This window comes from Piliocolobus tephrosceles, chromosome 2 (assembly GCF_002776525.5).
Source record: "Piliocolobus tephrosceles isolate RC106 chromosome 2, ASM277652v3, whole genome shotgun sequence".
NCBI classification, from domain to species: Eukaryota; Metazoa; Chordata; class Mammalia; order Primates; family Cercopithecidae; genus Piliocolobus; species Piliocolobus tephrosceles.
In genome coordinates this window covers 89,655,012-89,682,374 of record NC_045435.1, presented here as the reverse complement: position 1 = coordinate 89,682,374, position 27,363 = coordinate 89,655,012, and the positions used below count along the sequence as shown (strand labels likewise).

The window sequence follows — 27,363 nt, the reverse complement described above, 5'->3', positions numbered from 1 at the left end:
GAGCCATGAGGCACCCACCTCTTGAGGTTAAAGAAACAACATATGTGAAGCAAGTTCTGGGCCCTGGAGTTGGGGAGTGGGGGGAACCCCTCCACTGGAGCGTTTGGGAAGGCTTCCTTGGAGGAGGGAGGGGGACCCGTGGGAACGGTCTAGGTCTAAGCCTCTCTGGGATCTGGGAGGGCACCGCAGCCCCGAAGGTATTTCAGAATAGTCCTGCTGCTAACTTCCAGCTATCACACTCCACAAACAGCTAGAGCTCAAAAGTTGAGTTTTGGTCTTCCCATAAAGCGACAGAGTAGCACCTGGCATTTGATAAGCGCTACAAGGGGTCGTCATGGTGGTGGTGGTGATTATTGGTTTTGTGTGTGTGTGTTTTGTTTTGTTTTGTTTTTGAGACGGAGTCTCGCTCTGTGGCCCAGGCTGGTGTGCAGTGGTGCAATCTCGGCTCACTGCAAGCTCCGCCTTCCGGGTTCACACCATTCTCCTGCCTCAGCCTCCCAAGTAGCTGGGACTACAGGCGCCCACCACTACGCCCGGCTAATATTTTGTATTTTTAGTAGAGAAGGGATTTCACCGCGTTAGCCAGGATAGTCTCGATCACCTGACCTCGTGATCCGCCCGCCTTGGCCTCCCAAAGTGCTGGGATTACAGGCGTGAGCCACCGCGCCCGGCCAATGGTGGTCATTATTGTTGAAGGACCCTCCCCACCCCCACGCGGCCCGCCGCCCCTTCCCTGAATGGCGACAACTGCAGTCAGGCCAGTAGTGTCCTGGGGGGATTCAGACCCTGGAGAAGTCTGAAATTCCTCACCCCGACCCTCGTCCCGGAGGCTCATGCTGGCCCTTCCAATGGCACTGGTGGGGCGGGGCGGCGGGGCACCCTCCCGGGCCGCCAGGCCCATAGGCCCCTCCTCCTGCCAGGCTCTCCGCCCTTTACACGGTCCCGGGAGAGGCGGGGCGGCGGTGACTGCAGCGAAGTGCAGGAAGCCGGGCGGCGGCCGGCAGTAAGAAGGAGGAGGAGCGAGCAGACTTGGGTGGCTCAGCGCCGCGGAGGCCACAGCCGCAGACTTCCCCAGTAGTACCGCGCCGCTCCGCCCCGAAGTGACGCCCTCCGCCCATGGGCCTGGCCGAGGGCAACCGGCGGGCGGCGCGGAGGAGGCGGCGACAGGTGGCGCGCAACAGGGCTGGAGCCGGGCCGGGCCATGGCCGCCTCGGAGCGGCTCTACGAGTTGTGGCTGCTCTACTACGCGCAGGTGAGCCCGCCCCGCACCCGCACCCGCACCCGCACCCGCGGTGCCCCCAGCTTCCCGCGCCCTGCGCCTGCTGCACCTGCGCCCAGCGCCGCTGGGGCCGCGTAGCCGCGCGCGCGCGCAGGGCATGCAACGGCTCCGCACACACGTGTGTGCCCCCAGCCCGTCGGGTGCCTCTGGCACTTATGCCTTGGGGACAGAGCTCGCGGTCGTGCACTTCACAGCAACCCACCCCTACCAGCAGGACTGTGCAGCCTGAGTCTTTCTTGCTAGAGGAGAGTGGCCTGGGCCTAGGCGGCCGGACGCTTCTTCGCCTTTTTACAAATGGGGAAACTGAGGCCTGGAGAGACCTGGAGACTGGCCAGGAGGCTAGGGGGAGGGGGACTCAGTTTGTATATGGGCTGCCTCTCCCTTGGGCGCGGCCCGATTGGGTGGTCGTGGCCAACGGGTCTGGGGGTGTGGGCCAGCGTAGGGGTATGTGTGGGCCGACTTAGGGAGGTATGTGGAAGGGGAATGCTCCCACTTCAGGTCCTTCTTGAGTTGCATCCCCCCACACCCCCAGCAGACAGGCTGCGATAAGCTCCTCCCTGACTTGAAACGACCCACCCCACCCCCATTCTGAGGGGTGGACCCAGGACCTCTCTAGGAGCAGAAGAAAGGGTTTTGCTCTGGATGCCCAGGGTGAGGGTGGGGCCTTGATTCCCTGAAGGATGTCTGAAAAGGTTGGAGGGAGGCCCTTTCGTCCTGAGCTCCCCACCCAACTCAGAGACTACTTCAGGTGGCCTCAGAAGGTGAGGGGAGTGACTCTGACCTGGGTGTCCCATCAGCTGAGAACCTGGTGTCACTCACACCGTCTCACACACATAGTCCCCCATTTTCCTCTGCACCCACAGCAGGGAGGGATCCCAGGGTAACACTCCCCTCCCCTTCACCCAGCACCTCCCTCCCTGCACCTGCCTGGCATCATGCTCCTGGCTCAGGTGTGCCCTGGGCACAATGGACCATTGTGTGCCCTGAACAGTTTGTCAGTGGGGGGAATTCATGCTCAGACGCGCTGGCCCTCCATGAGGAGGCTGGCCTGCTGTGTTCCACCAACCTGGAGTCCAGGCCAGAAGGACCACAGCCTCTTCAGTCCGCTCAGGTTGTGAGAGGTCCATGCCCTCGGCAGGAGGCCAGGCATGGAGTAGAGTCCCTCTTAGGTATAACTCAGATCAAACTCGACTTCTGAGCCTCTGCTTCCTGCCTGTAAAATTGACACAGCCCTGGCCGGGTGCACTGGCTCACACCTGTAATCCCAGCACTTTGGGAGGCCGAGGTGGGCGGATCACAAGGTCAGGAGATGGAGACCATGCTGGCCAACATGGTGAAACCCCGTCTCTACTAAAAGACAAAAATTAGCTGGGCGTGGTGGTGTGTGCCTGTAGAATCTCTTGAACCAGGGGGGCGGAGGTTGCAGTGAGCTGAGATCGCGCCACTGCACTCCAGCCTGGTGACAGAGTCTGTCTCAAAAAAAAAAAGATGACACAGCCCTGACCTCAGGGGCTTCCTAGACTCTGTGGAGAGGTAGCCATTATAGCTGGTCCAGGCCAGAGAAGGCTCCTGTTTCCCTGGCCCCATCGGGTCCCCTCGCCCCAGCTTCTCTGCCTCCATCCCCAGTGGTTGTGGAGGAGCAGAGGATTTGAAGAGAAGCCTACCCCTAGTCCTCCCTCTGACTGCCCCATAGCTACGGGCAGGTTCTAGGTGCATGGGCAGGTAAAGGGGACTTCAACCAGGTGATGAGTGCGAGAGATGTTAATGATAAGTCTTCAGGCCGGGTGGCAGGCTGCTCGGAGTGTCTTGGTATCTCCCAGGACAGTAACTCCAGCATGGTTGCCTCCTGATGCCCCATCTAGCTGAGCTCTGTACATGGCCAGCCCCCATCCCCTCAGGAGGTGGTTATGGCTCATATCTGTGCTGAGCCTCCCCCTCCAGGAACTCCTCACCTCACAGGGCAGGTATGGAACATAGGCTGGCAGGTTGTAGCTTTGGAAGCCTGAGCAGGCAGAGGGCAGTCTGGGGCCAGGCAAACAAATCCAGGATGTGACAGCAAACTCAGGAGCCAGGTGGGGCCAGGCTGCCTGGGAAGAGGAAGCTAGGGCCAACCTCCCAGCTCGCCTTCCTGCCCGCCTGCTCCTGCTCCTGGAACCCCCAATCCAGGGAGGAGTAGTGCTATGCAACTTTGAGTCCTGTTAGGGACCTACTGTGCGTGTGCTTGGGGAGGGGGAGTGCAAGGTAAGGGGCGGAGCTGAAAGTGGGTGTTTAGAGACCCTTTAGTTGGCTAGCCACCCAGCCAGCAACACCTGCACCCCTCCCTTCAGCGGTGAGAGCTGACATCAGCTGGCAAACCTGTTTCCCCAGTTGTGGGTCTGGGTGGGGATGGAGAGGGGGGAATAGCTCCTTCCTGCCCTTCCTCTTCCTTAAAGACCCCAGGTTTAGACCCACCCACCCCCTCTCCCTGTGGGCCCAGCTCAACTGGGGGCCTCATAGTGAGGGAGGGGGCTGTGGGTGGCCGCTGAGGGAAGAGGGAAGAGTCAGAGCACCCCAGGACCTCACTCAGTTGGAGCTCCTTAGGGCCCTGGTGGGGAAACCAAGGCAGGGTCCTACCACGATTGTCAGACCTCACATGTAGTAGGTGCTCCTTGGGTATTAGCTGAAGGGTGGGTCCCATAGCAGTGACCAGTCAGGAAGTCATCCCAGAGGAGGCTGAGTTTGGGCTTTGAGGGCTGAGAGGAAGGAACAGCAGGAGCAGTGAGACAAGAAGCAAATTGTCAGGAGTTGAGGTAGGGCAGAGCTAGTCAAGCAGGCCTGGTGGACAGTGGGGGCTCATCCAGAGGACTCCAAGCCCACCAGAGCTCCCCCAGGGAAGGCATAGGAAGGACAGGGGAGTCTTGGGGGACTGGGGACAGCACCTGACAGGCTGGCAGTTGGGCAGCCCATAAAAGTTAATGCCACATAGCATGCAGATGAGTGGCCCCTGTTCAGGCAGGAGCAGCAGTGATGTTCAGCAACCCCCCCAGTGAATGGGGTCACAGAGTGGGGGGGCACTGAATGTGGAAGGGCACTCAGGGTCACAAAGGTCAGGGCAGAACAAACCCTCAGGTGACAGGAGGGAGCAGAAGCTGACCTGTCCAGCTATGCCACTGAGGCCTCAGAGGGGTCCAGGGAGGTTAGGTCAGGCTGGAGGCAACCTCGTCCTGCCCACACTTCCCCCAGTTCCCTCTCCCTAACTGATGATCTCTACTGCCTCTTAGAAGCCTGGTCAGGCCCTCCACTCCCCCTGGTACTTTATCTGGTCATATTCTTTTTTGGGCCTCAGTTTACCTTCCTGAAATGGGTAAAGGGAAGGTGGAATCACTTCCTTGTGCTTGGTCCCCTGCCTCTATTACCAAGGCGCCTGAAGGAGGAGGGTCTGTAGTGACAGGGAGATGAGCACACAGCCCAGGCTTGGGTGGGCACTGGTCAGTCCTGGGGTTGTTATGACAACTGGGGAGCTGATGGGGAAGTGTGGAGTCCCCGGAGAAACAGGGTCAGTTACTATGGGTCTATGGTGACCCTGGAAGGAGATTCCCATTTTCCATAGTGATAGTAAAAGGGGTTGGTCGGCTCTTTAGCCACTTGCTTGAGCCTGTTTCCACTCTGTGGAGTATGCTTTCATTTCAATAAATCTATGCTTTCCTTGCTTTAAAAAAAAAAAAAAAAAATAGTACAAGGGGATGGTCAGGCCCTGGGGCAGGGTGGGTGTCATGGAGATCAGAAGGTCCACCCTTTCAGCTCCCCCTCTCCAGGTAAGGAGGAGAGACTGGCCCAGCCACCCAGGCACTCAAACCACTATCCTCAGTTGTCCCTGCCCCAGCAAAGTCCCATCTTCCTGCTTCATCCCATGGCCTAACATCCTCCAAGCCTGACCTCCAGTCCTGGTGATGTAGCCAGAAGTCACATTTAGCTTGACATTGTCCTCCCCATCCTGATACTGAATTGGAGGACCCCCTGGGCCTGAGATAGGCTATTCCACACAGACCCCACCCTGTCCCACTTCTGCTTGTCTGTCCCTGAAGATGGAGTGCTCACTACCCCCCAGGCAGCTCTGACTGAGAGGAGTCACCCACTCTTGAGCTGTGCTCTTCTCTCCCTTCCTGCTCCTAGCTCTTCCCTGGGGTCTATTAATGCCTCTTACTGTCACTCACAGTGGGGGCTGGGGGTTGTTGCCTAGAATTCAGGGAGCTCGGGCAGGCCAGAGCCTCTGGATCTGGAGCTCCACTCACCTTACCCTGACCTCGAGTTGGGTAGGTGTGGCTGGAGAACTTTTACCCATGAAGCAAAGGGATGGTTTTAAAGGGGTGAATGTTAGGTAACAAGCCACTGAGAGTTAGAATGGGAACTGGACTCCGGAACGCATACGCTCACCACTGATTTGGTTGGTGAGAGGCACCAGACAGGAATGGGTCTTACAAAGGGTGCTGATGCCCCTGATGGGGGCATTCCAGCAGAGCAAACAAGAGCAAAGCACAGGCAGACCCGTGGGGGTAGAGACAGCGAGTCACGCCCTTGGGCCCGGGCATCCTCCGGGTTTGGGGTGTGGAGGCTGGAGGTGAGGTGGGCACCACCCACACAGGGCCTCAGATGTGAGCTTGTGATAGGGCATGTGACTGGCTGATCAGGCTGTGATGGTGACAGACGTCTACTCGAGGCCCACTGTGCGCTGGACTTTGAGTATGTCAGGCAGGGTCTGGGAGCAGCATGGTGTCAGGCAGCTCAGTGATCCCTGTCACCTTGGCAAGCAAGGTGTACTCCCTGTGCTCCCCACCAGTGTCACAACCACCAGCCCTCGGCCCTCCGGGTTACTTCCGAATTCCAGAGGAGCCTCAGTTCCATGCGCAGTCAGGGTCTGTTTGAGCCTAAGCAGCCCTCAGGAGCCCCTCACCCCCAGCACTCTCAAGTGCCCTCACAGCTAGTTGGGCATAAGTTGGGGTCTCTGTGGAGGTGACCATGAGACCCCCTCTTCCCAGGGACACCGACCTTCCCCATTCCCACAACCTTCTCCCCTGCTGCAGGACCTGGGCACCACTTACCTATGGGCCCTGGAGAGGGCTTGGCAGGTGTAGCTGCTCCCAGCCTGCCCTCAGTGGGGGACAGGGTTGGGGCTCTAACCCAGTTAGGTTGGGGCGAGGGGCTGGACTGTCCCTGACCCATGTTCCTCCTCAGAGCTGGCACAACTGACCAAGGCAGAGGCTCTGAGAGGGGCATGGGAAGCCTGAGCATCACGGCCACCCCTCCCAGGCCCTGGACCGTCACATGCAGCACTGCTACTATGCTCTCATCCCCTGCCATTCTCTGCCTTCTGACCCTGGCTCCCTGAGGGACTCCCATACCCCGACACATCGCAGTCTCAAGCCATGGGGCCTAGGCCAGAGTTGGCCTGAGGCCTTCCAGGGAGAAAAGGTAAGACCCAGGGAGGCAGGACAGGCAGCCACCCCACCCCTGCTTAATACTGTGCTTTGGAGACCTCCTCATCCCCTTTCAGAGCCCCTGAAGGCTGTCTTGATTGCCCCAGCCCTGAACCCGGCTCAGCCCAATCTGCTGAAAGTTTACAGGACTGGACAGGCCAAGGCGGTGGTTCTAGGGACAGAAAGCAGGAGTATGTGGAGATGGAGGGACCCACCCCTGTCCTGGGAAGGCTGATCAAGGTGATGGCCATCAGGAGGGTGGGAGGTTCCTGCTCAAGTACTACAAGCCCAAGTCACACAAGGCAGTAGGGCATAGGGTGGGCAGAGGCCTGGACAAGAGGATGCGAACCACAGATGGGGAGAGGTGGAAGCCGGAGAAGCAGGTCCTGGTTGGACCAGCAGCCTGGAATGCCACGCTCAGCAGTCGAGCCTTTATGGGGAGGGGTTAGATATGGTCAAATGTGGACTTTCTGGTGCTCAGTAGAGCTGCAGCTGGCAGGAAGACTCCCCTCCCATTTTGAGTGACCGGCTTGACTGAGGGGCAGAAGAGGGGAAGACAGCATTGAGACATTTTTGAAGGCAGCCAGTGGTCTATGTGGGGCCACTGAGGCAAGGATCGGGGTCACATGGTCTGCATGGGCTGGCTTGCTAGCAATCATGAGTGGTCCTGGCCTAGAACTAAGGTCTGGCTTTCAGCATCCTCAAAGGTACACTGAAGACAAAGTAGTAGATAAGGCATCCCCTGTGGGGCCTCCTGTTTCCCCATCTGTAATGGGAGAAGTTCAGAAGAAATGGTCCAGGACCCCTGGCCGCCTCTGCTGTCTCGGGATCTGGGTATTTTGGGCTCCTTGCTGATTGTTCGGGAGGAGGCTGCCAGCAGGAGAGGGTGGAGAGGTCAATAAATGTAACTGACAGGCAAAATGTCATGGTTGTGTGGGTCTGCTCCATGGTGGCCCTGGCACCTCTCTGAGTTGTCTTCAGATCTGCACTAAAAGGTACCAGGGAGTTCCCCAGTTACAGGGTGGATGGCTGCTCTGCCTAGGTTTTTTGGGGATCTGGCTCAGGTCTGCTGCGGTCAGGCCTCTTGCCCTGGGGCCATTCAGGCCTTGCCCTGTAGTCTGGGTCCATAGACTGCAAAAATTAGCCATCCATCCAAAGATAGTTCTGGAGGTCCTTGGGTATGAGGTCCATGGCCCCTGGGGAGCAGCCTCAGGCCTGCTGAGTACTGACCATGATGTGTCCCTTGCCTCTTCATCCTTTTCCACTCTAGCTCCCCCTGTCCACCTCTCTAACTCTAGGACTCAGCTGGTTGGGAGCTCCAGATGGGGCCAGCCTGGAGGAATTCCTGTATAAGCCACCACCCACCCCTATCCCCTGGGAGGGGCTTAGAGGTTAGAGGAGATGCGGGCTAGGCTAGGATTTATCAGCTGTGTTCCTGAGCAAAGAGAACTGCAGGGTCCAGATGAGGTGGCCAGGACATGGCGGTGGGGGCGGGACAAAGGTATGGCTGAGTCTTCTACATCGACCCCTATGGCCTAAGGCCTTGAGCACAGGTCAGGGAGCTGTGGGTGCCTTGAGTGAAGGGTACTGAAGCAGCAGGATCAGAACCCTCACCTGGATAAGAGCTCTTCCAGGCGCCGACCTCATGCTTGTAAAACTAGTCTCTGGCCCACAAGCCCCACCCAGGATAGGTGACTCCACCCCTCTGTAACAGGCCCCACCCTCAGCGCAGGCCAGGTCGCTTGCAGCCTCTCTCACTGGGGCCTAGGGTGCCCCGGCCCCCCCACATCCCTGCGGTCTGCCGGGAGGAAGCGGTCCCCCTCCCCCACCGTGACTTTGCGTTTCCTGCCCCAGCCCCGGGGCGGGAGGAGACGTTTCCCGTTCACACCAAAGTTTTCCTGGCAGCGCCTAGACCTGGGCTTAGCCACTGCCCCTCTTGCCCATGGAACCAGCTCTGGGGCCTGGGGTCCAGGTAACCAGCGAGGGTGGGTGGAGGTTTCCGGGGCAAGGCAGTGCTGTGCATGAGGATGTGCGCATGTCTGGGTCTGCCTGTCTAATGGTACACATGTGTCCCGGGATCCACAGTTAAAGAAGGTTACTGAAGGTAACCCCTTCTGCTGGGCTGGGTGACGATGGCAGATGAGGATCCAGCCCAAGGCTCTTGGTAGGGGGTGGCTGCTGTGTGGGACACCTTCTCCAGCCCTAGCACCACTGTGGGCCACAGCCACACCCCACTTACGCCCCTCCCCTGGCTGTGTCAGACCTGCCTAGTACTGCAGGCATTAGGGAGGTGGGAGCAGAAACTAGGAGGCTGAGAGAAGCAGTGGGTTGCCTAGAAGAGTGGTCAGTATGTACCTAACTCTCTGATGCTGACCTTCCAATGTCCTGCCCTCCCTCCCCCATCCCTTACTCCCCTCCTCCACACCCACCACTCTGCCTTTAATCCCTTGTCCATGCCCTGTGTCCACCACCATTCGTTCTTCACCTCTGTCTACATCCCCTTGTCCCTGCCCTGTTTATTGCACCCCTTCTGTCCCCCACCACTGATCCCCTGCTCTGCCTACAGAAGGACCTGGGTTACCTGCAGCAGTGGCTGAAGGCCTTCGTAGGTGCCTTCAAGAAGAGCATCTCACTGTCCTCTCTGGAGCCACGAAGGTGAGGCTGGATCTACACAGAGGGCAGGGACAGAGCAGGGAGATTGAGGGGTCCTCAGCACCCATGTCTCCCCTTTCCTTGCAGGCCAGAGGAGGCAGGTGCAGAGGTCCCGCTGCTACCACTGGATGTGCTGCATGTGCTGGCCGAGCAGCTGCACCAGGCCGACCTGGAGCAAGCCCTCCTGCTGCTCAAGCTCTTCATCATTCTGTGCAGGTGTCCCTGTTATCCACTCTACGAGCAGGGGCCTAGAACTGTGGGCCAGAGGGAGCGGGGGCGGGGAGGGGCATGGTATATTATTGTGACCTCTCTCCTCATTGACTCCCCCAGAAACCTGGAGAACATAGAGGCAGGCCGGGGCCAGGTGCTAGTGCCCCGAGTGCTGGCACTGTTGACCAAGTTGGTGGCGGAGGTGAAGTGGCCTCTACCTTGGGGGGCAGAGGGTACATGCAGGGAGGCAGGCGGTAGCCATGGCAGGGTTAAACCTCTCTCCCCACACCTACAGCTGAAAGGATGCCCACCACCCCAGGACCAAGGGGCACAGTTGGAGAATGTGGCCCTACATGCTCTGCTTCTCTGCGAGGGCCTCTTTGACCCTTACCAGACCTGGCGGCGCCAGCGCAGTGGGTGAGACCCAGCCCAAAGGCAGGGAACCCAGAGGAGGGTGGGGAGAGGATGGCCATGCTGGGCCCAAGGAGGGGTGAGAGCGGGGAGTGATGAGAGCCAGGCTGATGTACTTGGCCTCATTGCCCCCAGGGAAGTCATCAGCTCCAAGGAGAAGAGCAAATACAAGTTCCCTCCTGCTGCTTTGCCCCAGGAATTCAGTGCCTTCTTCCAAGGTCAGGCCCCGCCCCTACCCCCACTTGGCCCCACCCCCAAACCTAGGTCCCTTCCTGTAGTTCCTTGATCCTGCCATACACAGGAACCACTTGGTGGTGGCTGCATGCAGGTCTGGGAGAACCAAAGACTAGGCAGGAGTTTAGGGACAGACAGAAGAGAAAGGACATCTTGGGCTGCAGTGAGGGCATCCCATCAGGTGGAGGGGTGGGGTCAACCTGCCTACCCAGATTTCTCATCCTCTTTCCCTCCCATCTCCTGGATCCTTCTAGCCACTTGTACCCTACTCTGATCTTAAAACTCTCTGGTCCAATCCCTTTGTCCCCATAGCCTCCACCCACTCTCCACCCATCCTGGAGACACAGTAGGTATCTCCACCTCCTGCTCCCTGGCTGCTGGAGGATCTGATGCCCAGGACAGCTGCGGCCACCTGTTCACAGGTGGTCCTGTGAACCTGTTCTCCCTAGTGACCCTTCTCCCCTGGGTCCCCTCTCTCCTCTCATTGGAGGGAGACTGGCCAGGCCTTTAGATAGGCTCAGGGTGGGATATGGCCTGGACAGAGGTGGGCAGGGTTGTGAGAAGGTGGTGACCTATTGGGATATTAAGTGTCTCAGTGATGCCCCCATGGAGCTGTGGGCCTGGATCTAGAGTTGGGGCAGCAGCTCCAGGAGAGGAGGCACCCCTAGGGAGCTCCCCACCTTTATTTTCCCATAGCCTGGGTGCTATTATTAAAACAAACCGGATTTTATTCCTCCTCCCATCGTATCCCTTGATGTCAACCTGACACCCTCAAGATGAAATCCTACTCCTCCTACAGCCTTTCTCTCCACTTGTCCTGCTGCCCAGCCTCGCTTCTCTCCTCTCATTCCCAGACTGCTACCACAGACCCCACCTCAGGGTCTTAGCCCATGCTATGCCCTCTCCCCTCCTACTGCATTCTCAGGTCTCCCCTCAAAAGCCCCATCCCCAAGGAGGCCTCCCACCCATGCAACCAGAATCAAGCCCCAGCCCTACTCTTCTTCCTCCCTCAGGCATGTGACCCAGGGCTAGTCCCTTCTGCCCTCTGAGTTTCAGTCCCTGGCCTGGCATCCTGTCCAGCTTTGCTGGCGGAGGGCCAGGTGGGCCTCCTACGTATTAGGCTGTGAAAGCCCCTAGAAGTCCCAAGCAAAGGCACGGGCGTGGGGGAGGTGGCATCAGTACAGGAGATACAGCAGAGTCCCCAGAGCACAGCATGGGAAGCACCAACCGTCACAGGGGCAGAGGGAGCAAGAGATTTGCATCTGAGAAACTAAGCCCTGGTCATCATGGGGAAGAGGAAGGATGTGCTCATGCTGGGGCCCTCACTTTGGCGCTTGAGGATCTAGGAAGCTGGCTAGACTCTCAGGGCTGGGCTATGTCCCCCTTAAGTCCGCCAAAGAAGGGTTGTATCCCTTTCAGACCCTCTACTATACAGCCATAACTCCTTAGATGCCCCCCAGGGCAAAGCCCAGTCTTATCACTCAGACTGGGTCTTTTACTTGGCCCAGTTCCTTCTCCCCTCCACCCCAGGCACCCACCTCTTGTGCAGCCCCCTGGGTCCATAGCCCTGCAACCTTAGTGACATTACCCTGCCCACAACCCCCTACCCAGAGAGCCTACAGAATGCAGACCACTTGCCTCCCATACTGCTGTTGCGTCTCATCCACCTCTTCTGCGCCGTTCTCGCTGGAGGAAAGGTAGGCTGGGAGGTGAGCCTGTGGACTAGAGAGCAGCTCTTTCAGCATCTATCTGCTGGGTGAGCCCCTTGCCCACTGCCCATCTCTGTCCACACCTGCAGGAGAACGGGCAGATGGCTGTAAGTGATGGCTCTGTGAAAGGCCTGCTGAGTGTGGTACAGGACTGGAGCCATGGGCCAGCCCCAGACCCCCGCCTAGTACCGCTGGCTCTAGAGGCACTGGTGGGTGCAGTCCATGTCTTGCATGCCAGCCGCACACCTCCTCGTGGCCCAGAGCTTCGTGCCCTGCTTGAGAGCTACTTCCATGTCCTTAATGCCGACTGCCCAGCTGGTCTGAGCTCAGGCCCCGAAGAGGCCCTTGTCACCCTCCGGGTCAGCATGCTCGGTGGGTATGGGCTCCCAGGCTCTTGGGGAAGGGGCATCATGAGGGAAAAGCCTAAGTGATGATGGAAGGGCTGGATGGGCAGCATACAAAGGAAGGCTTAAGGCTGCCTAGAGGGGTCTGAGCAGGGCTTGACCCTTGACACTTCCACAGATGCCATCCCTATGATGCTGGCATGTGAAGACCGGCCAGTGCTGCAAGCCACCTTCCTCAGCAACAATTGCTTTGAACACCTCACTCGGCTCATTCAGAACAGCAAGGTGGGTAGGGCCCAGCCTGGGGGTGAGGATCTGGAAGCCAGAGGCTAGGGGAGACATGCATAGGTGCCAGGCTGCTGCTGAGCAAACATGGGCTGGACAGAGTCAGTTGTTTGCAGCTGGTGGGATGGCCTGCAGTTCAGTGGGAGGGTGTGGGGCATGGACAAGGGCCCGTCCCTTGGGGCCTCCATAGGACTGGGCTTGAGGCTCAGGACAGCTCTGTGCCCCACGGAAGCGGGGCTTGTTATGGAAGGAAGGGAGCTGCTCTGGCGCCTTGTTTCCCTTTCCCTGGCCCCGAATACAGGGGCTAGAGGAGCACACCACTGCTTTCAGATGCAGTGTCTGCTCCCACCCACTCATCCCCCCCATTGCCCATCTGAGCAGGGCACAGGGAGCTCAGCACCCTACTCTTCCCTAGTGCCAGGCAGGGCACCTGGCAGCTGCTCCTGGTCCTGCTCTAACCCTGCCCTCTCCCATCTTCCTCCTCTCTCTTCTTTGCCTCCTCCACCCTGTGCCTCCCCCTTGCCCACAGCTGTACCTGCAGGCCCGGGCGCCCCCTGAGGGGGACAGTGACCTGGCTACCCGGTTACTGACTGAGCCCAATGTCCAAAAGGTACCATCCTGGGGCTGACCAGCTCAGACACCCCCAGGACTTCCTCTTTGAGCTTTTCCTGCACTATAGCTGGGGGAATGAGCGGATGTGTGTAAGGCCTGGTGTGGTCTAGCAATGGGTGTGGGTCCTCCATGCTGTCTTGCCTGCCTTCCAAGTCCCCATCCCAGGGAACAGGACAGAAGGTGGTCTATCCTATCCCCTGCCTGGTGTTTGATCGGGTGTTGGGGTCTGGCTGTGCCAAGCGGGATAGAACCTTCGAAACTCAACTACCTACCTCATTTCTCAGAAGGGGAGACAGAAGCCCAGACACTCAAGGATTTGGCTGTAGTCACAGAGAAGGGGGTCTCCCTCATGGTGCCATTTCTTTCTGTAGATTCTTGCACCCACCCTCAGCAGGTCACTGGGTGCCCCCAGCCAGCCCCTGATGACACGCTCCCTGACTCACCTTGCATGTGGGCTGTAGGCAGCTGCTAGGTGTCAGCTGGCAGCTTCACAGCGGGCACCCTTTCTGGGGGCTCAACCTGTGGGCCCCAACCTCCATAGCCCCTACCCTGGCTCTGTCTTCATGAGGTAACCTTATGTGTTCACTGCACACGGTCATTTTCTGAGAGCTTGCACGTCTATTCATCTGCAAAGCAGGCAGGGCAAAGTGACTTCCCTCTGTTTTTACAGATGAGGACACTGAGGCCTGGAGGGGGAAGACTGATGCCTGAGGTCACTTGGGGAGTCAGGCAAAGTTGGGACCAAAGGCCCTATGGAGCCAAATATGACCTAGTCCCTGCTGAGAAACTCTCCAAGCCCTCCCAACCCCTGACCCCCTCAGGGTGGGGCAGAAGAGGGAGCAGCATGCCTCTGGCTGTCAGGTTCAGCCAGGCTGAGCCTCAGTGTCCCCACCTGGATCTAGGGGGAAAGGGCAAGGTGGGACTTAAAGGTCTCGAAGGTTCTTTTGGTTCTAACACCCTGTGATTGATTGTCCCTGAATCTCTGACCCCTGTCAATCACTGTGGGTGATGGGGCACTTGCTGGCCTGTCTGTACTCGTGTGTCTAGCTTTAGGGAGACAGGTTGCGGATGGGGCCCTAACTCCACCACAGAAAGGGGGACTGGAGGGTGCAGTGAGAGTGTCCACCATTAATCTGTCCCAGTGAGGCCCTTCCCAGCCTTTGTTAGACTGGGTCTTGCTGAGCTGCTCAGAGAGGGCCCTAGGTCATGATAGGGTCACAGCAGTTGGGGCAAGGAGTAGAAGGCCTGGTGCTCCGACAGAGTTGCTGATCTAGCACATGCCACATGCCTTGGGGTGCTTGGCTCTGCACCTTTTTTACTGCAGGGGGCTGCCAGCTGTGACACCCTGGCCCCTGCCTCTCCTGACGGCCCCTCCCAACCCCAAGGTCCTGGACCAAGACACGGACGCCATTGCAGTCCATGTAGTCAGAGTGCTGACCTGCATCATGAGTGACTCCCCCTCAGCCAAGGTGAGGCTGCTGCACTGCAGCTTTAGTCGGGGTGCGGGGTGGAGTTCAACTGACCATATCCCCAGAACAGGCCTGGCCGGTGGCTATAAGCATCCTGTTCCCTGGAGCAAAGCGAGCTGGGAGGTGACTGCCCTGCCCTAAAGCACACTGGGCAGGTGTGGTCGCCAGTCTGTCCTGGGAGCTGCATCTCCTCTATCAGGGCTGGATGGGGAATGGACACTTGTAGGCCCACCTCCATCTAGAGCCTTCTGAGATGGACTCATGTCCCCCCCATCCCTCTGCAGCTCACTGCCCACCAGTACTGTCACCCAGAGGCGGAGCCACGCAAGGGAACCGCAAAACGTGATGCCCCTCCAGGGTTTCCATGGGGCCTGAGTTTGCCCTGGGGCGCATGTATATGTTCACTTCTTCCCCATACTACCTTACACAGGAGGTGTTTAAGGAGCGCATCGGCTACCCTCACCTGCAGGAGGTTCTGCAGAGCCATGGTCCCCCCACCCATCGGCTGTTGCAAGAGCTGCTCGACATGGTGAGGGAAGGGGCTTGGGACCAGGGTCCTAAAGGCAACCAGAACTGAGTCAGGGTTACCACAGATGGTGAGCTTTCCACCCTGGGGGACCATGTTGACTGCGGCCAGTACATAGTGTGACCTGTAGCCTGGCCATGTCTGTCAGTGTCACTGGAATGAGGATTCCGGCCCTATAGGGACCCCGGAAGCAACTGCATGTTAGCAAGCCCCAGGATTATCTTAGGAACATGCAGTTAGGGGTTAGGCCAACCCAGGCTGAAAACTAAGGTTGAGAGATTCACAGTACTGAAGGATTCTTAGTAGTAGTGATCGTCATCTGTGCCCCTCTGACTTTCCTGAGCCTCACACACAACCTGTGGGCAGGATGGGGTAGATCATGTTGCTGACTGCTGCTGTAGGCAAGTAAATGGAGCCAAAAAGTCCAACTGTTGACAGGGTGCCACAACTGACCAGAGACTGTTATTCTGTCCACCCACAGGCTGTGGAGGGTGACCACAGCATGTGCCCACCTCCACCAATCCGTAACGAGCAGCCGATACTGGTGCTGGTGCAGTGGCTGCCGTCATTGCCCACCGCTGAGCTGCGGCTCTTCCTAGCACAACGCCTCAGGTGGCTCTGTGACAGCTGCCCTGCCAGCCGTGCCACCTGTGTGCAGGCAGGCCTGGTGGGCTGCCTGTTGGAGACACTCAGCACAGGGCTAGCCCTGGAGGCCCGCTGCCAAGAGCAACTGCTGGCACTGCTACAAGCACTGGGCCGTGTATCCATAAGGCCCGTGGAGCTGCGTCACCTGCTGCGCCCTCCGCCAGGATTGGACTCGGGACCAGGTGGAGCTGAGGCTGGAAAGGCCCGACACGCAGGTGCTGTCATCCGCTCATTATCAGGCATGGCCAGGCACCAGGGCCCTGCACGCGCTCTACGCTACTTTGACCTCACGCCCAGCATGGCGGGCATCATGGTACCCCCTGTGCAGCGATGGCCAGGGCCTGGCTTCACCTTTCACGCCTGGCTCTGTCTGCACCCCATGGATATAGCACCTACCCCTGCCCCCGCCCGACCACTCCAGCGAAAGCAGCTGTACAGGTGAGTGACTGCCAGGGCCCAGGGACCTACTGCCAGGGTGAGCAGGAACAAGCAGACATAACTGGCTCGCCTGCCCCCAGCTTCTTCACCAGCAGCGGCTCAGGGTTTGAGGCCTTCTTCACGGCGGCCGGGACCCTGGTGGTGGCTGTGTGCACACGGAAGGAGTACTTGACCATGAGTTTGCCCGAAGTGTCCTTTGCCGACTCTGCCTGGGTGAGGCCCCATTCTTCTCATGTGGCCCAGTAGAGAGGGGTCCTGAGTCCCAAGTATGGCCTAACATGAGGCTTCTGTTCTAGCACTGCGTGGCTATCGTCCATGTGCCTGGGCGCCGGCCCTTCAGCCAGAACCTGGTCCATGTCTACAAAGACGGCCATCTGGTCAAGACAGCACCCCTTCGCTGCCCCTCCCTCAGTGAGGTGTGCCAAGCAAGGTTTGGGGAGGCCTTGGATAGATGGGGGGACTTGGAACACAGTGGGCAGGGTGTGGCCTGGAGCCCTTGTGTCTCGTGCTGCCCCACAGGCCTTGGACTTTAGCCACTAGGGTCCATGCAGCCATGGGGGTCACTGTGAGGAACTGCATGCAGGCGGAGCCCCAGGTTCTGCTGTGACCTGACCGCTCCCCCAACCCTGGTCCTACAGCCTTTCTCCTCCTGCTGTATCGGCTCCGCTGGGCACCGCACAACGACCACCACCACGGGGCTGCCCATGCCACCAGTCCCCGCCACCCTGGCCTACACTCACCCCGCCCTCACCCGCTCCCAGTCAGTCCCAGCCTCCACGGGGCTTGGCTGGGGGTCCGGGCTGGTGGCCCCCCTGCAGGAGGGCAGCATCGACTCTACCCTCGCAGGCACCCAGGACACTCGGTGGGGCAGTCCCACGTCCCTGGAGGGTGAGCTGGGGACTGTGGCCATCTTTCACGAAGCCCTGCAGGCGACGGCTCTGTGGACCCTGTGCACCCTGGGTATGCAGCATCCTTCATCTCTCCCCAGCCCCAGGCCAGAAGCTAGGGGTCCAGGGGTGAGAAGGCATCTCTGGGGGTCTCTCCTCTGGTCAGGCAGGCTCTGGACGGGGTTTGGCCAGAGGTCTAGCAAGGTCTGAAGCTCCCTGCCCACCTCCCAGGGCCCAATGAGATGGCACCCTTCAAGCCTGAGGGGGAGCTGCATGAGCTCAGCACCAGGCTGCTCCTCCATTACTCACCTCAGGTATCTGGGGGCCCCAGGGGAGTGGTTGGCTTGATTGTGCTACTTCCCGGCTCCCACACTCTGCCTGCCGCCCCCTCCTCCCTCTGACCCTGGCTGCCTGCCCATTCCCCTATCCCTAGGCTTGTAAGAACAACATCTGCCTGGACCTGTCCCCCAGTCACGGGCTCGATGGGCGCCTGACGGGCCATAGAGTGGAGACCTGGGATGTGAAGGTCTGTGAGCACATGTGGGTGGTGTGTGCAGGAGGCATGAACATGGGGCACATGTGTGTTCGGAGTCAGCTGGGGAGCAGCGCTGTGCCTGGGGAGGGTTTGGACAGTCCAGCTCGAGAGAGCAAAACTTCCCTTGTGGGTGGTCTGCTGGGGTGGAGCAGTGCAGGAAACTGACTGGAAGGCCCCCCTCACTGCCATCCTCCCTCCCCCAGGATGTGGTGAACTGCGTTGGGGGTATGGGTGCCCTGCTGCCCCTGCTGGAGCGAGTAGCTGCACAGCCCAAAGAGGCTGAGGCAAGTCCAGCTGAAACGCATGACCTCGTGGGTCCTGAACTGACCTCTGGCCACAAAACCCAGGGCCTGGTTCTCCCATTGGGTACATCTTCAGGTAAGTGTTCCTGGTGCCTATGTTATGGGGCAGGAATCTTGGCATGCTAGGGGGGTGGAGTGGCCAAGGTCTCCTGGCCACTGGCAGGCCCTTGACGCACCTCTGTCCCCTTCCTGGTGGCTGGCAGAGGAACGGATGGAGAGGAACGCAGTGGCTGCTTTTCTGCTGATGCTGCGGAACTTCCTTCAGGGTCACGTGGTGAACCAAGAGAGCCTGGTGCAGTGCCAGGGGCCTGCCATCATCGGGGCCCTCCTGCGAAAGGTAGGACCTGGTGGGGCAGGCATGGGGGATTAGGGATATGGTCAGCCTGTCTGACCGAGGGGACTGAGTGGGGAACCTGCTGCCCTGTCAGTCATGGAGAACCTCCTGGGAGAGTTGATACTTGAGTGGGCCCTGAAAGGCCGAGCAGGGTTGGATCTGGAAGATGTGGGGAAAGGCCTAGCACAGGTTGGGGTGGGGACCCGCACAGCAGGCAAGAGGCTTGCATGTCAGAGGTGGCAGGGAGCCCCCAAAGGGTTCTGAGCAGGTGGGTGGCCATGTCTGTGGCCGTCATGGCTGTGCAGGGAAGGGTGACAGCTGAAAAGTTCAGACAGCAGGTGGGCAGAGCCTGAGCCCTCACTCCAGCTCCTGTCTCGCCCCAGGTCCCCAGCTGGGCCATGGACATGAATGTGCTCATGTCCGCCCAGCTGCTGATGGAGCAAGTGGCGGCTGAGGGCAGCGGGCCCCTCCTGTACCTACTCTACCAGCATTTGCTCTTCAACTTTCACCTCTGGACCCTCAGTGACTTCGCCGTGCGCCTCGGTAGGTGTGAGGACTTGAGCAAGGGGCTGGCCATAGGGTGGCTGAGCACTGAGAAGTTAGAACCCTGCTCTGGGGGATCTGAGGGACTCTCCTGATGGGAATCCAGAATGTCATGGGGTGGCTGAGGGGACTGTGACCCTGCCCTGGAAGTCTGACAGGCGCATGGCCCTGGCCTGGAGGATCTGAAGGGCCCAGCTCAGCCTAGTGGCCTGAGCTCCTGCTCATTCTTGCTCAGGCCACATCCAGTACATGTCCAGCATAGTTCGGGAGCACAGACAGAAGCTGCGGAAGAAGTACGGCGTCCAGTTTATCCTGGATGCTCTGCGCACCCACTACAGGTGAGGCCAGTGGGGCCAGATGGGCCATGGGGGGCTGACGCTGACACAGTGGCTTCTGGCCTTGGGGACTGGGCGATGTGCTTACCTGACTCACCTGCCCACCCTCCCTCCCCCTCTCTCCCCACCTTTCTCCGGACCTGGCTGGGTGTGCCTGCTGACCTGCCAGCCCGCAGCGGGAGCGCCCCCTGGCTGCTGACGACCTACGCACCGTGCAGACCTCCCTCCTGGGCCTGGCAAGGGAGTTCCTGGTGCGGAGCCTCTCAGCAGATGACGTGCAGGTCACGCAGATCATGCTGAGCTTTTTGGCAGCCACAGGCGATGATGGCCAGGTAGGCTGGAGGTTGGGGAAGAGAAGGCTTGGGTGAGGGGGGCATGGGGGCCTGGCACAGTGTGAGACTCTGCATCCCTAGGTGGCGGGTGCGCTGGACCTGCTGCTGGCCCTGCTGCACGGTTCCCCGGCGCAGGAGTCCTTGGCTATCTTTCTGTTGGAGCCAGGGAACCTCGAAGTGCTGCTGGCCCTGCTAGTGCGGCCAGGGTCACTGCCCCTGCTGCCCGATCGAGTCTGCAAGGTACACCCAGCCCATCCCCTCCCCTGGCATCCCATTCACTGGGGCCCCTGCCTGGGGTTCAGGGAGGTACAGCAGGCCTTGGGCCAGCAGATGAAGCTGTCTTCAAGGGCCTCTTGAGCCACACACCTGCACGGTGACTTCCCCTCCTACAGTAACTCCTTCCACATGATGACAGTCCTCCGATGACCCCCACACAGATCCTGCGCAGACTGCAGCAGAACGAGCGGCTACCTGAGCGGAGCCGCCAGCGCCTCCAGCTGCGGGAGTGTGGTCTCCAGGGTCTGATTGCCTGCTTGCCTGAGGGGACTGTTTCCCCGCAGCTCTGCCAGGGCCTCTACAAGCTGTTCCTGGGCGCAGGTACAACCTGGTTACAGCCAAGTGGAGGGGGTGACATGTCAGAAAAACAGGGCAGGCAGGCAGGAAGAAGGAAGGTAGTAGCATAGGGGCCAGAGCTGGGCCCCACCCTTCCTAGTCGGGTCAGTCCCTCAGGTCCCCCCAACCCATCCCCCCAGATTGCCTGAACCTCTCAGATCTGCTGGCTGTGGTACAGCTGTCCCTCCAGGCTGACCTCAGTGTTCGCCTAGACATCTGTCGCCAGGTGAGCAAGAGACGTAAAGGCTTTGGGGGAGGGGGAGGGTGGCTTCTACCCTCTGGCCTTCACCTTGCCTGTCTCATGAGGGGTCTCTGGAGCCCTCCTCTGCAAAGGCCCCGGATGAGGGTCTGGGGCAGGCAGTTGGATGCGTCCTCACGTGCTGTGCTCTTGCCTGCAGCTCTTCCATCTCATCTACGGACAGCCAGATGTAGTGCGCCTTCTGGCCCGACAGGCTGGCTGGCAGGATGTGCTGACCCGGCTATATGTCCTGGAGGCTGCCACAGCTGGCAGTCCCCCTCCTTCTTCCCCAGAGTCACCCACCTCCCCCAAGCCAGCCCCACCCAAGCCACCCACTGAGTCACCTGCTGAGCCTTCAGATGTCTTCCTGCCCTCAGAGGCCCCCTGCCCTGACCCTGATGGCTTTTACCATGCTCTCTCCCCATTCTGCATGCCCTTTGACCTGGGCCTGGAACGGTCTAGTGTAGGATCAGCCAACACTGCTGGTGGTGGCGGCAGCAGTGGTACTCTTACTCCAGCCAGCCAGCCTGGCACTCCTTCCCCACTGGATGGGCCGAGGCCCTTTCCTGCTGCCGCTGGCCGCCACAGCTCCAGTCTCTCCAATGTGCTGGAGGACGGCAGCCTCCCAGAGCCCACCATTAGCGGGGATGATACCTCGAACACCAGCAACCCACAGGTGAGGTGGGCCCACCCTCTGCCACTGCATGGTACCCAAGGGAGGACACTTCTGTTACACAGGGCTGGCAGTGTAGCCTCTCCAAAGGTATGGCCCTGTCTGACCAGGGTGGCACTGCCAGTCAGGCCTGTTGCTGTCCCATCATAGCTCTCATCTACAGTTGTGTTCCCAGAGGGCTCCTGGAACAGGGCGAGTCATGACGAGCCAGAGTGGGTGACACCCGCCAGGCTTCAGAAGGGCCCTCAAGAGAGCCTATAGGGCAGAGACCTCAGAGGGTCCAAGGGCAGTAAACGCCAATGGCCCTGCCCTGGGCTTCTGGGTTTGGGGATGGGCCTCCGCTCGTTCTATGTGAACTGCCTCATCTCTTCTTGGGAGTCTGGCGAGACCCCAGGATTCTGCCTGGAACTCAGGTAGTAGCTGAGACCCCCTAAACTGTTCTTCCAGGCCCTTAGTGCCAGGCTCACTGTTAGCCAAATGCTCTGCCTCCTGGGTGGCTACCCCAGGAGGGGTGCTGACTGGGGATGGATGGGCATCAGCCTGATTCCCTCTGCGGCCCACAACCCATGCCCACATCACCCACCTGTGCCCACAGCAAACCTCTGAGGAAGAGTTGTGCAATCTGCTCACCAACGTGCTGTTCTCGGTGACATGGCGCGGTGTGGAAGGCAGCGATGAGGCTGCCTGGCGGGAGCGTGGCCAAGTTTTCTCAGTGCTCACCCAGCTGGGGGCCTCAGCCACACTTGTGCGCCCACCAGACTGCATCAAGCGCAGGTGAGAGGGCAAGTCTGGAGTGGGAGGGGCTTCAGGGAGCCTGGGGGAAAGGAAAGAAGACAGTCAGGTAGACCCTTGAGTTTCCCACTCACCCGCCAGCCTCCTGGAGATGATGCTGGAGTCAGCCCTGACCGACATCAAGGAGGCCCCTGTGGGGGTCCTGGCCAGCCTCACCCAGCAGGCGCTTTGGCTGCTGCGTCTGCTGCAGGACTTCCTGTGTGCTGAAGGCCATGGTAACCAGGAACTGTGGAGTGAGAAGGTGCGGCCCCTCAGAGAGGCGTGAGCCACATGAACACTCAGGTTTACGCAAGGCTGCAGGGATCTGGTCTGGGAGGTGGATGGGTACACGTGTGCGGTTGTGGGTGCATCAGCATGAATGCCTGTGAGCGTGGACTTGCCTGTGTGCACAAACCCTACCTCGCCCCCAGCGCAAACTTTACTCTGCTCTCTTTCCATGGACTCCTGGCCTCCCCTGGTGATGTCTGTTGGGAACCTGTTGTCTGTGGCAGCTCTTTGAAGGTGTATGCAGCCTACTTGATCGCCTAGGAGCCTGGCCCCACCTGGCCAACGGCACAGCTGATCTCCGTGAGATGGCACAGATTGGCCTGCGGCTTGTGCTTGGCTACATCCTGCTGGAAGACCCACAGGTGAGCACAGGGTGAGCATGGGGGCAGGGGGCATGGGAGGTGTGGGGAGCTCCAAGAGTGGCTGGGTGCCACTCATCTCTCTTGCACCCTCAGCTGCATGCCCAGGCCTACGTGAGATTGCACATGCTGCTACAGACTGCAGTGCCAGCCCGCCGTGAGGAAGCCTGCTATGTGCTCTCCAAGTTGGAGGCTGCACTGGGGCGGGCGCTGAACACCTCTTCCTCCGAGTCAGCCACTGACAAGGCAGGGCCCCCACCTGCAGCCGCAGCAGCTGCAGAGCGCTGCTCCTGGCTGGTGCCGCTGGTGCGCACGCTGCTAGACCGTGCCTATGAGCCGCTGGGGCTGCAGTGGGGACTGCCCTCCCTGCCACCCACCAATGGCAGCCCCACCTTCTTTGAAGACTTCCAGGCTTTTTGTGCCACACCCGAATGGCGCCACTTCATCGACAAACAGGTGCCTGGAGGTGGGGGCGCAGGAAGAGGAGTCGGGACTGGGGCCCATATCGAGCACTGTTCTCCTCTGACCAATCCTCCAGGTGCAGCCAACCATGTCCCAGTTCGAAATGGACACGTATGCTAAGAGCCACGACCTTATGTCAGGTTTCTGGAATGCCTGCTATGACATGCTCATGAGCAGTGGGCAGCGGCGCCAGCGGGAGCGTGCCCAGAGTCGTCGGGCCTTCCAGGTGTGCCACCTGGGATGGGGATGGAAAACTGATCCACACATGCGCCCAGGAGATGGCTCACAAGTGGAGAAATAGGGGTAGGACAGGCAGCAGCCAGGGGACTGACCTATTTCCCCCACCCTAGGAGCTGGTGCTGGAACCTGCGCAGAGGCGGGCGCGCCTGGAGGGGCTGCGCTACACGGCAGCGCTGAAGCAGCAGGCAGCACAGCACTCCACGGCCCTGCTGCACTGGGGCACACTGTGGCGCCAGCTCGCCAGCCCATGTGGGGCATGGGCGCTGAGGTGGGCCGGGCTTGAGGCAGTGTCACTGTGGAGGGGTGGGACTTGGGAGGGAGGGTGTCACCTGGAACCCCAGATTGCCTTTGGGGTGAGGCCAGGGAGGGATGGGGGTGTCTACAGCCTTCTACCGACCCATGACCTGGGGGACATTCTGCAGGGACCCTCCCACCCTCCGCTGGAAACTGTCCAGCGCTGAGACATACTCACGCATGCGTCTGAAGCTGGTGCCCAACCATCACTTCGACCCTCACCTGGAAGCCAGTGCCCTCCGCGACAATCTGGGTGAGGGAGTGTGCTGAGCTGGGTCCGCCCAACTCAACTGTCCTGTGTCCCGTCCTGCCTTGCTTCATCTGAGTACGCTTGGCCCCTTGCAGGTGAGGTTCCCCTAACACCCACCGAGGAGGCATCGCTGCCTCTGGCAGTGACCAAAGAGGCCAAAGTGAGCACCCCACCCGAGAAGCTGCAGGAGGACCAGCTCGACGAGGACGAGCTGGCTGAGCTGGAGACCCCGTGAGTGGGGCCCTGGAGAGATCGGACTAGGGTGGTGGGCAAGGGGTCTGCTCCAGTGTGTGCATGCCTCTGTGGGATCAACTCCCTCTTCTGCTGCCCGACTACATCCCCCTGAAGGGACTGTCCAAAGCCAGATGGGGAGTGGGAAAGTCTCCTAACAGGGCTGAGTTGCTCTTTTAACAGCCATGCACCCGAGGACAGCACTGAGAAACAAACCAGAGCGGGAAGGGGGCCCAGGGAGTGGGCAGGGGCTGGGTGAGGGGAGCAGGGGACAAGGGTTGGCATCCTGGCAAAATATTCAGAAGCCTAGTGGGTGGCAGGCTGGGGACAGGGGCTGGGACCAGTAGGTTCTGGACCCTAGACAGCCCCTCCCCATCTCTGAGAGTCATGAGAGTATATACCCCATGACTCAGTGGCACTTAGATGCCCTTTGGGCCTGTGAAGAAGGGGGTCCCAGAGCCTAGAGCCTGAGGTGGGTTGCTGGTCTTTAGGATGGAGGCAGCAGAACTGGATGAGCAGCGTGAGAAGCTGGTGCTGTCAGCCGAGTGCCAGCTGGTGACGGTAGTGGCTGTGGTCCCAGGGCTGTTGGAGGTCACCACACAGAATGTGTACTTCTACGATGGCAGCACTGAGCGTGTCGAAACCGAGGAGGGTGCGTCCTGGTGATGTGGGTTGGGAAGATGGCAGGGAATGGCTGAGGTCTGGGTGGGCCTGGGGTGAGTGACTCCTGTACCTGCTGTTCCTCTCCATAGGCATTGGCTATGATTTCCGGCGCCCACTGGCCCAGCTGCGTGAGGTCCACCTGCGGCGTTTCAACCTGCGCCGTTCAGCACTTGAGCTCTTCTTTATCGATCAGGCCAACTACTTCCTCAACTTCCCATGCAAGGTGGGCACGACCCCAGCCTCATCTCCTAGCCAGACTCCCAGGCCCCAGCCTGGCCCCATCCCACCCCACACCCAGGTACGGAACCAGGTGTACTCGTGGCTCCTGCGCCTACGGCCCCCGTCTCAAGGCTACCTAAGCAGCCGCTCCCCCCAGGAGATGCTGCGTGCCTCAGGCCTTACACAGGTGAGAGCCCGGAGTGTGAGGGATGTGAAGTTGGGACCCTGAATCGGGAGCAGTGCTGGACAGCCCACCTGGCTTACATCTTGTCTGCCCCTGTCCCCAGAAATGGGTACAGCGTGAGATATCCAACTTCGAGTACTTGATGCAACTCAACACCATTGCGGGGCGGACCTACAATGACCTGTCTCAGTACCCTGTGGTGAGGGCCTCACTCTGCACCCTTCCACCCCTGCCCCTCTGACCTATCAGCCCTTGGTTCCCCCAAGTGTAGGTACCTGCCAGTGGGCCAAGCCCTGAGCTTGGTCCTGGGTAGGTGTGCCAATGAAGACCTGGCCTCTGTTCCCTGCCAACCCCCAGAGGTCCCCAGCCTCACTCCCTTCCCCTCCTCACCTGGCCTCTATTCCTCAAAAGGAATCCTGTTCCAGGACAGTCTGTCTTGCTCCCCTGTGACCCCTCTAAGTGGTGCTCCCCCAACCTGTGGGCAGGTTCTGTGCCTGCCTTCTTGGGTGAGGGTGAGGGTGAGGGTGAGGGCAGGGCAGGGTGGGCTGGTAGGCCATCAGGGCCCTCATGCAGCCCCTGCTCGGGTGGGCGGCCAGTTCCCCTGGGTCCTGCAGGACTACGTGTCCCCAACCCTGGACCTCAGCAACCCAGCCGTCTTCCGGGACCTGTCTAAGCCCATCGGTGTGGTGAACCCCAAGCATGCCCAGCTCGTGAGGGAGAAGTGAGCATGCGGGCAGGGCTGGGCTTAGCGGGTAGGGAAAGGCGAGGGGAGGGCTTCTGCTGACATGTCCAACCGTGGCCCCAGGTATGAAAGCTTTGAGGACCCAGCGGGGACTATTGACAAGTTCCACTATGGCACCCACTACTCCAATGCAGCAGGCGTGATGCACTACCTCATCCGCGTGGAGCCCTTCACCTCCCTGCACGTCCAGCTGCAGAGTGGCCGGTACAGCCCAGGGGCTGGCGGGCAGACTGGGGGGCAGACAAGGGGAGGAGGCTGGTCCTCCCCACATCCTGGGCCCACCCTTGGCTCCCTTCTTCCCTCCAGCCACAGCATCTCCCTCCCTGTCCCCGTTCTCCCCACCTCACCTTGGCCCCATGCCCCTCCCCCAGCTTTGACTGCTCCGACCGGCAGTTCCACTCGGTGGCGGCAGCCTGGCAGGCACGCCTGGAGAGCCCCGCCGATGTGAAGGAGCTCATCCCAGAATTCTTCTACTTTCCTGACTTCCTGGAGAACCAGAACGGTAGGTGTGAGGTGCTGGCACTGGAGCGGGCAGGTGTGGGGATGGAGAGCAGATGGTGGAGTGGCCAGGGGGCAGTTGGGATGGACAGGGAGACCGCTGACCCAGTCCTTTGTGCCAGGTTTTGACCTGGGCTGTCTCCAGCTGACCAATGAGAAGGTGGGCGATGTGGTGCTGCCCCCGTGGGCCAGCTCTCCTGAGGACTTCATCCAGCAGCACCGCCAGGCTCTGGTGAGGAAGCAACCACAGGCAAATGGCAGGCAGCCGGGGTTCTGAAGGTCATGGGGGGTCAGTCGTCCCTGCACTGATTGCTGCCTCCCTACTCCCAGGAGTCGGAGTATGTGTCTGCACACCTGCACGAGTGGATCGACCTCATCTTTGGCTACAAGCAGCGAGGGCCAGCTGCCGAGGAGGCCCTCAATGTCTTCTATTACTGCACCTATGAGGGTGGGCAGTGTGCTGGACTCTAGTCGGGGCCAGGACAAGATCAGGAGGGGTGGATGCAGAGGGCACATAGGGAGCCCTGACTGCTCTGCCTACCTTCCCAGGGGCTGTAGACCTGGACCATGTGACAGATGAGCGGGAACGGAAGGCTCTGGAGGGTATTATCAGCAACTTTGGGCAGACTCCCTGTCAGCTGCTGAAGGTAAGGCCAGCTTAGAGGATAGTGGCCAGGGATGCCCATGCCATGGTGCTGACCAGCCACTTGCCCACAGGAGCCACATCCAACTCGGCTCTCAGCTGAGGAAGCAGCCCATCGCCTTGCACGCCTGGACACTAACTCACCTAGCATCTTCCAGCACCTGGACCAACTCAAGGCATTCTTCGCAGAGGTAAGAGGAAGACAGGACCTCAACTTTATATTATGTGAAATGGGTTTAACCCCACTGTCCTTACCAACCACTTGGGGCAGATGGGAATCCTAATCAAGGTCACTGATTTCAAAGCACCTTAGAAAATGAGCTAAACAGGGCCGGGCGCGGTGGCTCAAGCCTGTAATCCCAGCACTTTGGGAGGCCGAGACGGGGTTTCACCGTGTTAGCCAGGATGGTCTCGATCTCCTGACCTTGTGATCCGCCCGTCTCGGCCTCCCAAAGTGCTGG

At 59.8% G+C, this 27,363-nt stretch overlaps 1 protein-coding gene across 7 annotated transcripts in view; it reads left to right on the top strand.

The window, feature by feature from the left end:
• The first annotated feature begins 1,009 nt into the window (after window positions 1-1,009).
• The window catches only part of NBEAL2 (neurobeachin like 2), a 34,595-nt gene continuing 8,241 nt past the window's right edge, over window positions 1,010-27,363 (top strand). For 2 of the 7 annotated variants that reach the window (XM_023231476.3, XM_026454858.2), the window contains exons 1-45: window positions 6,517-6,727; window positions 9,299-9,387; window positions 9,472-9,600; window positions 9,715-9,796; window positions 9,890-10,011; window positions 10,141-10,223; window positions 11,851-11,936; window positions 12,038-12,320; window positions 12,471-12,577; window positions 13,107-13,187; window positions 14,575-14,658; window positions 15,089-15,187; window positions 15,666-16,267; window positions 16,348-16,480; window positions 16,564-16,683; window positions 16,906-17,227; window positions 17,386-17,468; window positions 17,588-17,680; window positions 17,893-18,067; window positions 18,195-18,328; window positions 18,709-18,868; window positions 19,104-19,206; window positions 19,373-19,535; window positions 19,617-19,775; window positions 19,973-20,132; window positions 20,288-20,373; window positions 20,546-21,061; window positions 21,654-21,832; window positions 21,932-22,091; window positions 22,342-22,479; window positions 22,573-22,932; window positions 23,015-23,164; window positions 23,289-23,446; window positions 23,601-23,725; window positions 23,818-23,953; window positions 24,445-24,605; window positions 24,706-25,022; window positions 25,123-25,218; window positions 25,616-25,740; window positions 25,825-25,965; window positions 26,133-26,263; window positions 26,382-26,491; window positions 26,590-26,707; window positions 26,809-26,906; window positions 26,977-27,093. In XM_023231476.3, the coding sequence (XP_023087244.1) occupies window positions 6,581-6,727; window positions 9,299-9,387; window positions 9,472-9,600; window positions 9,715-9,796; window positions 9,890-10,011; window positions 10,141-10,223; window positions 11,851-11,936; window positions 12,038-12,320; window positions 12,471-12,577; window positions 13,107-13,187; window positions 14,575-14,658; window positions 15,089-15,187; window positions 15,666-16,267; window positions 16,348-16,480; window positions 16,564-16,683; window positions 16,906-17,227; window positions 17,386-17,468; window positions 17,588-17,680; window positions 17,893-18,067; window positions 18,195-18,328; window positions 18,709-18,868; window positions 19,104-19,206; window positions 19,373-19,535; window positions 19,617-19,775; window positions 19,973-20,132; window positions 20,288-20,373; window positions 20,546-21,061; window positions 21,654-21,832; window positions 21,932-22,091; window positions 22,342-22,479; window positions 22,573-22,932; window positions 23,015-23,164; window positions 23,289-23,446; window positions 23,601-23,725; window positions 23,818-23,953; window positions 24,445-24,605; window positions 24,706-25,022; window positions 25,123-25,218; window positions 25,616-25,740; window positions 25,825-25,965; window positions 26,133-26,263; window positions 26,382-26,491; window positions 26,590-26,707; window positions 26,809-26,906; window positions 26,977-27,093 (7,221 nt within the window). In that variant the 5' untranslated portion in view covers window positions 6,517-6,580. Of the gene's footprint in view, window positions 1,253-6,516; window positions 6,728-8,561; window positions 8,705-9,017; window positions 9,080-9,298; window positions 9,388-9,471; window positions 9,601-9,714; window positions 9,797-9,889; window positions 10,012-10,140; window positions 10,224-11,850; window positions 11,937-12,037; window positions 12,321-12,470; window positions 12,578-13,106; window positions 13,188-14,574; window positions 14,659-15,088; window positions 15,188-15,665; window positions 16,268-16,347; window positions 16,481-16,563; window positions 16,684-16,905; window positions 17,228-17,385; window positions 17,469-17,587; window positions 17,681-17,892; window positions 18,068-18,194; window positions 18,329-18,708; window positions 18,869-19,103; window positions 19,207-19,372; window positions 19,536-19,616; window positions 19,776-19,972; window positions 20,133-20,287; window positions 20,374-20,545; window positions 21,062-21,653; window positions 21,833-21,931; window positions 22,092-22,341; window positions 22,480-22,572; window positions 22,933-23,014; window positions 23,165-23,288; window positions 23,447-23,600; window positions 23,726-23,817; window positions 23,954-24,444; window positions 24,606-24,705; window positions 25,023-25,122; window positions 25,219-25,615; window positions 25,741-25,824; window positions 25,966-26,132; window positions 26,264-26,381; window positions 26,492-26,589; window positions 26,708-26,808; window positions 26,907-26,976; window positions 27,094-27,363 lie in introns of those variants that run through there. The other 5 variants (XM_023231478.2, XM_023231479.1, XM_023231481.1 and 2 more) reach the window with 5 other exon arrangements.